The following is a 9,327-nucleotide window of genomic DNA, read 5'->3' on the forward strand; positions in this document are numbered from 1 at the left end:
CTACAGTAAGGACTGAGGTATTCAGCCATTAAAATCTTTGACAACTAAAGTGAAGATATCAGTTTGACAAATTCTGCAACTTGTTACACCTTCTTCTGGGAGGGAGGGAGGGAGGGGGGGAGGGGGGGGGGGGGAGAGAGAGAGAGAGAGAGAGAGAGAGAGAGAGAGAGAGAGAGAGAGAGAGAGAGAGAGAGAGAGAGAGAGAGAGAGTGTGTCTAAACAAACAAATTAAGTGTATGCCTGGAAGGGAAATATTACAGACTGATAGTAGTAATTATAGTTACCTCAGTACACGAATAGCAACAACATACTGCACTACAGAAATTAAGGTAAAAGTTTAATCTCCTGTCAAGAACAACATTATTTAAGATGGACTGCAGTACCATCATCATCAGGCACATACTTCAGTTAAGCGTATGTGAGATGACTCGAAGACAAGGAAGGAAAAAAGGTAAGTGGAAAAACACACTTGGAAATACAATAATATACTTGGGGATTTAATACACATCAACAGATACAACTGTAAATACAAAGTAAGCAACTGAGCAAACCTAAAAATAAGAGGAAAATATACAGTAAATAGTACAACCAATAGCTCCATGAAAAAGCAACAGTTACTCTGCACTGATACCTCACAGTATTAATGCATACCTTCCTCGCCTTGGGCAGATGAGTCCAATCTGTTTCACAAACCGGAATTTTCTCTTTTTCTCACACACGCCAAAAATACTTATAATTTAACTGCTACATTTAGGCCATTCAAAGCAAAGAAATACAATCTCACATTAACTTACTTTATGCTTATGAGTGTCAGTGTGAGGCTTGGGCATTTTTCTTCTGGAGTAGTCTAATGTATGCTTCATAACTATTTGTTCAAGTACAGAACCTTTCACAAATCCAACTTAAAACTAAATAAATAACAAACAGTCAAACATAACAGGGATGGATCACAGTTTCCTTTGGCCAAATCTGTCCACATTAAAATTCAGCCCTACAGTCCTTCATGTACTCAAATAACTATTTTTACAACTTCACCTCAGTAAAGTATATTTTATGGCAAAAAATTAGTTTTTCTAAACTCATTTATTACTGCAATAACAAGTCTTATGTACTGATACAAGAAATTCGGCAACATGTGGGAATATGTTGATCAGAACATTTACAGTAACGTATCTACACACAAAAAAATACAGGAACTGTTCACAAATGTGTACCTTGCACAAAATGCGCATTGCAGCTTGGCACTTCTCGGAGAGGATGCTTGGAGAGGAAGGGAGGTTAGTGCCTCTAACTTTTCCCTCCCATCACCTCTTAAGAAAAGTTAGTGTGTAGTGTTAAGTATATCAAGGAGATTTGTCTTATTTTTAAAGATAGTATAATCGTATTTTGACTGTGTGTTAGGTTGAAGGGAGTTGGGACAAGTGAGGACAAGGGGAAAGGGATAGAGAGAAATAGAGTACCAAAATACTTCATCACAGCTGTCCAAAAAGGTACTGGCACTATCTTTTCAAATCATAATACATAACAATTATCTGTACAACTCAATTGTTATTTAAAGTATTTATATCACAATTCAAGCACAGTTCAGCAACAGAAATTATATTAATACTACTACAATACATTTAACGTCCCAGTAGAAAACTGGTCTTATTACTTCCAGCCAACTTCTTTAAATAGGCCATTTTTAAGTGGCTAGTACTAATATTTCTAATATTTATTTCATGTGGTTTCTTAGGACACACTTCTCTCTGGTCATTCTTCGCAGTCAATTTTTTTATTCTATCTATTTTAACACACTGGCTTCCACGATGTGGCTGGTGGCCACAGCAGAGCCCTTATGTCTGGCAGTGAAACAGTCATCACTATGTGTGCAGCAATCAAGTGTTAATATTATATTAGTCAATAGCAGGCACTCCCGAAATAGCTCTTGGTGGATTACTTGATAATTAAATAGCCTTAAGAAATAAAACATTGTAAATAAGTTTAAATACACACTGTATCCTCTTATAACAGTTTTTGAAACATAATCCATCTGTGCAGCCTTTAGGTAGTCTTTTCACAAGTATGTGTAAGTACAAATAAATAAAATTGTGCAACATATGTGCATGAATATAATTATACATCATTACTCAGCACAGCAAAAATATCACCCATACAACAAACTAAACACATTTAATGAAATAATTTTCCCATATTTCAGTTTTTTCTGGGCCAACAAGTCAGTCAAGCAATGAAACAAGTCTCCATCATTTCAATGTTCTCTGAGCAAATGAGTCAGTCAAGCAACAATTCACTGTACTACATTCACCACTTATTTTCCCCACTGGTACCAGATCTGCAATCACGCTTCACCTATACTTTTTAGTATAATAGCAATCAATATCAATGAATACTTAATGTTTACTTTCTTTTTGATTCTTCTATTTGCTTTTATTTCTATCACTAATTTCATACTCTGCAGTATGTCAGAACATACTGCATCCTAGTTCAAATGACATACACATTTCAATATGCAAATATGAATAGCTGTTACCAGAGTTTGATACTGTTGGTATGTTTCTTGCAATTGCCAATCCCTTATATCTATTGCATTCAAAATTCCATATTACCTAGGTAAATGGTGCAAAAATGCAAGGCAAGCACCTAGCAAAATTAAGATTGTAGTGTTAGCTGAAGAGTATTGGAGAATAGAAAGAGGGGGGGGGGGGGGGGGGGGGCGAGCATAAAAGTAAAGAAACAAACTTTGCTTCATACTTATTATTCTACATAGCACCATTGTCAGATTACTAAAATGGAGGCTCATTTCTTTAACAATAACAGTAATCATTTCCATAAAAAAACAAAATAGCTCATAATGCTATAAGCATGAACTCTTAAAAGATCACCCAATGTTTAGTGACACAACTGTAAAATGTGTTGCATTTCACTTCCACCACTCTATAAAATGAACATTTAACATAAATCTGAATCTCATGTCACCAAAAACATTCTTATGTTATTGATAAAATGACACATTTCAGAGTGCCAAAGGACAGCCTTCGCCCCCCCCCCCCCCCTTTCTCTCTTTACCAAATTATACTTCCTTTTGGAAGCTATAGAAGTTGGATGGAAAATGTGTAGCTGTATCCACATTGACCAGGCTCTCAGCAAAACCATTAAAATTAAGTCCAAACAGCAGAATTTCAAATGTGATTGTATTCAGTTTTAATTTCACCAGTAAGAAACACACAAAAACTATGAACCCATCAGTCAACTAATAATTTAAATCCACCCTTTCTACTACACAAAATTACCTGCAAAGACTAAGTCAATAAACTCTTTAAATAGTAAAACACAATAAAACTAAGGGGCACAATCAATGACAATTTGGTTTTCTTCTTTGCATTTTCTTGCTTTTTGTTGTTCCTTCTGGATTTAAAACAAGGGAGTTGTCTTCCTTTCTGTTAATGGCATCCATCATAATGTACAGTTTCCTTGTTCAACAACCCATACAGAACATAGTTTTCTGTATTATGGAATGTAATTACATAATCATACTTCAGGTGTTTTCACCCTCTACAATAAATGTACTGATTCTATGAAGTTTTGTGGAAATACATGTCAACAAAACATTATTTCAGTTAATTGCCCCAGTGAATACCTGTTGTACTTATTGGCCAATAATAATGCTTCTATACACAAACATTAAAAGGTATCGTATTGCATATTTAATAAGTAACCACTGTGAAACTCAAAAAGTTATAGCAAAGACTACAACAGCAGACTTCAATAGTCAGGTCAATAAAATGCACAACACATTTAGGACTTACTGAGCCCAAGTTGCACAGAGTTACAAAATTAAGGCACTACACAATAAAAACACTTGTTACACTATTCATTAAACACCACAGGCAGTAAATATATTTGTAAAACATTGATAACTTAATAGTCACAAGTCTGGATTCAAAATCCAAACAATCTCACTAAACTAAAACTAATAAATACAATACACCCTAAAATGACATTTAAATATATAGCTGACTCAGCATTTTTTAAAAAAAGAAAAGATGTAACATACAAAACCATTATCTGAATATACAGTATTACGGGACTGACAGCTGCAGATGGCTGCAACTTATTTTACAGAACTTAGGTATACATAGTTTACCTATAAATAGAACATTAATTTCATCAGCTGCCATACTGGGTACTTTATGGTGATTTCAGTGCAACATGTAAGTTCCACTTTATATCTATAGCCATAAAGCAGCTTCAACAAGATGAGAAATTTACTTGTAACACTGATGCTCCATAAGCTTTCTGAATAGTTTCGGAATCCATTTAGGGCTGAGTTCATATGGCACAGACCTTCACAATTGGCTCCTGATATTATGCATCAATTACTGTGTTTTAAAACATCAAACATAAAATTGAGGGAATAACTACTATTGAATACCAAATATTTCACTCAAAAAAATTAGTATGCATAAAAGATAAAATCCTTAAAACACATTTGTATATGAAGCATGAGGTGGTCATCCAATGAAATCAATATTCTGAAATCAAAGTACTCTGTCATTACAGTTAACTACAACCAAGTCAGACCAAATTTCACATTAATGTACCAATTCAGAAAATGACTTCACATATGCCTCATGCAACTTGTGCACAAAATCCGGATCATTCTTTAATAAATAAGTAACTGCTTGCAACAGTTGATTTTTTGTTAAAGGTTCTGGCTTAATAGGAATACTGCAGTCACTAGAGAGAATAGCATTACTGCTACTAACAGGACCTGATATTTCCGTTTTTGAATTCAACGGCAAAACATTATTCACAAATTCAAGGTTTGCTGTTTCTTTTGCTGCTGAAGAGGTGAACATAGTAGGTGGCATTAGGGCTACTTTCTGCGTTTCTGCATTAGAACAGAGGGGCGCTGAGAGAGGACGGTCAGTAGTGCTGCAGTCCACAACAGGAACACTAGGAACAGTGCCACCAAAAAACGGAGGTGGAAGGCTCCCTGTAGAGTTTGGAGAAGAAATTCGTAGAATGTTCATACCATTCTCAATATCTAATGCACCACTGTTCTTCATATGTTGCTGCTCTTGGAGATTTTTGGTCTGAGTACTGTCCAACACCAACCTGCCAGGTTTCTCACACACATTACTGCAGGAAATTGGTCTGAGTTTGATATTCCCATCATTGACAGTTTTAATACCGTCGCTAATCTGCTGCTTTGCCTTATTTCTGGACACTGTGGAGATCTCTGTATTGGGGGTAACAGACCGCTGCTGTTTTTCAATGTGCTCAACACTATGTGCAGGATTTGACATCAGACGCTGAAGCAGTGGTTGAAAATTGTTCCCATCACTGCCATCTGGTAACAACGCTGTTCTCGCTGGATGGTTAACAAAGAGGGCTTGGGGCTTGGCAGATTTTTCGGCAGTAAAATGGGACGCACCACCACTTGCCTTGGCGAAAAAGTCTACAACACTCTGAGGTGGAGCATCCTGGCTCTGTGAAACTGAAGATTTCACATCCACTGGCTTGTTTTTAATTGACGATTTATTCGAATCGAAGTCTTCTTGTGCTTTACTGAGCATACTAAAGATATCAACACCCATCCCACCAGAACTTTTATTGCCCATTGAAGGCATCATGGTTAACTTCTTGGGATTTGACACTTCCTTCACGAGCTTGTCTAAAACAGTTGCTATTCGAACACATTCGTCCTTCTCATAAAACCAAATTCCATAAATCCGACTTCTGGGGTTTCTATATAAAAGAAATGGCTCCTGTAACTGAAACTCTAGACCCTGCAATATAGGTTCCACCAGATTGTTTGTATTGAGTCTGTTCATAATAAGCACACCATGATATGGTTCTCCACTACGACTGTATACGAACAAGGCTCCCTCCACATCAGTCCTTTCCCATTCACTAAAATCTCCGTTAAATGTATATAACGCAACATGAGTCGCTGTATCAATAATATCTTTAACGTACGGATCCACTCTCTTCAAAGCTGCATAGTTCATTCGTTCCATTACATCGGCCATCATACACACAATTCAGTTACACCTCCATTAAATAATGTGCAACGCAGTACCCTTTATTTGTAACTTTCATTCTACATTCCTATGTTTCAACGACAAACAAACAAAGACGTTAATATCAGCTGTGCAGAAACTGTGAAAAACTAAGATCTTACAAAGATGAAACAATACCAAACATAAGTGGGTGGCCAGGATGCCAAATGCAAACAAACTGACGCCACAACATGTGGCATGACTGTTAAAACATCGGTAGTGTCGTGGAGTACCAATTTCCATTTTCTGCTTTCAAAATTCTAGTGTTACCTTTATCTCTTAAACGAATTAAGAAATTATAGGCCAGTCCAAAAGGTAGGTTCAATTATACCTCGATTTTCATCAACAGATTACAGAAATAAAGTGCATAACTATCGTAGTGTGCACACAGATCATCGAAGACATGGCCAGCGAAATGTGATTCTTCAATTTAGTGTGTCTCGTCTTTGTATATACAGCTAACACTAAATACTAAAATGCTTGAAGCGCTTCAGTGTTTTAGTGAGTTGATTGCTGAATTTTCTGAAACATCTATGAGTCACATATGTGTATGGAAAATTGAAACCAAAGATTCCCGCGACCGAGATAAGAAAACAGCTGCATACAATTCTTTACGAAATAACAAGGTCCGTTGACCCTATGACAAACAGGGAAACTGTACTTATAAAACGAAAAAGAAACACTTAGGAATCTCTGTCATGTTGACCATAATATCAGACTGCTAACATATTTATATCTTTAGCATATTTGTATCTATACTCTCCTATGCCATTTTGTGGCACTGCATATAAAATAAAGGTACTTATTCTACAAGAGAATGCAGCCAGCGTACTGCATTAAGTTGACAAACATATTGCAGCAGAGTCTTCAAGAACATAGGGATTCTTACACTTGTCTGTCAATGCATGTACTCCATAATGGAACATATGGTTAGAAATAAGACTGAATTGAAGGTCAACTGTACAATTAACTACCACAATAAGAATTTTTTGTATAGGCTATGAATCCCTGTCTCGAGTTTAGAATGAAGTTTTATATTGTGGTGTATGATTCTTGAAGATATATTTATTCTGTCGTTGCAACTACAAAAACTCGTGACTTTTTCGCCAGACACGTTTCGCTTTATTGAGGTAAAGCATCATCAGTGGCCTGTAATTCAGTTATTTACATTGTGATTTGCTTTTACATCGAAAAACAGTTCGTTAAGAATAGGTTGATTTGTACTTACGGTGATTTTTCCGCTGATTTCTCGGTTACGTCAGGAAATGTCATCTGCCAGCACATTTCCAGATATTAATGTATTGTGGTTCTGATAGGTGTTTTACTAAATGTTAAGATCTATTTGAAGTATGTGTTATCTCTGCTCTTTGTACCCTACCTGCTAGGTATGATCAAAACTAGTCATTAGCTACCCCTCTTATTTCTAATGCTCCTAATTGATTTAATGAATCTTGTGGTCGACTCTATCGAGGGCCTAAGAAAGATCCAAAAATATGCCTGTGACACACTCATCTTTATCAAGAGCATCAAGTACAGCTTTTTTGAATTCAACTATGGCTGACACCATATTTTTGCCACTTCGGGAACCAAACAGTGATTCTCTTTATAGATTTTATTTATTCAGGTAATTCAGTAATCTGTCTTTCATCATTGCTTCTATTATTTTTGAGAATGGCGGCAGCAGGGAAATGGGCCGGTAATTTTCTTTGTCTTCTGCATTACCTTTCTTAAGCAAAGGTACAACTCTTGCCTGTTTTAACTGCTCTGGAAATGTCCTGATGCGAAGGATTCATTTATTATATTTGTTAAGGGGCCTTGTATAATCCCTATAAATTATTTCAGTACACACATTGGTACTTCATCTAAACCTATGGACTTTTTATTTTTTAGTTTTTGAACAGTTTTATTGATTTCATTCTCTGTGGTTGGAAGTAACACCATTGTATTTAGTGCCACATTTTTACAGGAGTTATATTTGTTTTGGGGAATGTTTGCTTTCACTTCTCTGCAATACTTTAAAACTGCTCATTTACATGGTCTGCTAAGTGTTGTGTATCACATATTACCTTACCCCCCTGCCTAAGAAGTATGTCATTTTCGTCTGTTCACCTCTCCCCTTTTCCTTTGTTATAACATCCCAGACTGCATTGCTTTTATTCTATACATTATATATTATTTTGTCATTAAATGACTATTTTGCAGCAATCAGCACCTTCCTATAGATATTTTTGTATCTATGATAGAAAATTAAGAATTCTGGATCACTCTAACTCTTTTTCATGGAACTTAGGCATTTAAATCTTTCGGAGGACTTCTAAATACTTGCTGTTATCCATCTGTTTTTGTGAGATGTTGATACAGACATGCATAAGTTTTGAAATGCCTTTTCAAATTCAGTTTAAATAATGTTTTGAATTTAGAGAATTTCATATTCTCGTTGGTTTCCTTATTCACTTCATCCCAGCTTTGTTTTGATAGTTCTCTTGAAAAAAACTGTTTGTTTGATTTGTGATAGCTGTCGATTGTAGGCTTCTAGTTTAGGGAATGATTCAATGCCTGATTTTACTGTTGTTATTTGACAGAGATGGCCTGATAGTCCGTGATCTTTTACAGCTACATCACATATTTGTAGCCACATTGTCGATTACTGGTGCAGTCACTGTAGTAATTCTTGTTGCCCCAATACAAACATCCCAAAACTTTGAAGGACATTTATGAGGGTGCTACTGTATTCATTTATGATATTAGTGTTCATGTTAATGTCCTCACACAGAATTATGTCGACCTTTGTACTTTCGAATTTATCTAGAACTTCTGTTAATTTATTGAAAAAGTTACACACACTACCACTGGGAGAGTTATACACACACAAAATGATTAGTTTCTTGGTGATATCAAGCCCTGTTAATTCAATAGCTGATATTTCAAAGTGTTTGTCTTCATTTACTGTACTGATGTCATGTCTTGATTTGAACTGTGTTCCTTTTCTGATACAAATGCACGATCCTTCACCCCTTGAAGCAGTTCTGTAGTAAGAGTTTGCCCTTTCATACTATGATAATACTAGATGTTGGATTTCTGTCCCTTTACACCAGTGCTCAGTAACACAAACTACTTGCAGTTCAAAGATTGGAGCTCAACTTCTAATAGCTGTGTTTTATTTTTTGTTGATTGCATGTTTTGATGGAGGATTGTTAAGTCTGTGAAATGCCACATGTTACTCTTTCCAATGGTTTGTTTTTCTTTGTGAGGTCTGGTA

General features: G+C 35.9%; 1 protein-coding gene across 1 annotated transcript; it reads right to left on the bottom strand.

The window, feature by feature from the left end:
• Positions 1-476: 476 nt before the first annotated feature.
• LOC126354861 (uncharacterized) lies at positions 477-6,177 on the bottom strand. The gene has a single exon (XM_050004850.1). It carries the CDS (start codon positions 6,039-6,041, stop codon positions 4,596-4,598), a length of 1,446 nt encoding a protein of 481 aa, XP_049860807.1. The 5' UTR covers positions 6,042-6,177; the 3' UTR covers positions 477-4,595.
• Between the last annotated feature and the right edge of the window lie 3,150 nt (positions 6,178-9,327).

The sequence above is a fragment of the Schistocerca gregaria genome, chromosome 3, assembly GCF_023897955.1.
Source record: "Schistocerca gregaria isolate iqSchGreg1 chromosome 3, iqSchGreg1.2, whole genome shotgun sequence".
NCBI classification, from domain to species: domain Eukaryota; kingdom Metazoa; phylum Arthropoda; class Insecta; order Orthoptera; family Acrididae; genus Schistocerca; species Schistocerca gregaria.

What these genes read in the sequence shown, in the direction of transcription:
- LOC126354861 (XM_050004850.1), bottom strand. Translation starts at nt 6,041, where the DNA reads ATGATGGCCGATGTAATGGAACGAATGAACTATGCAGCTTTGAAGAGA.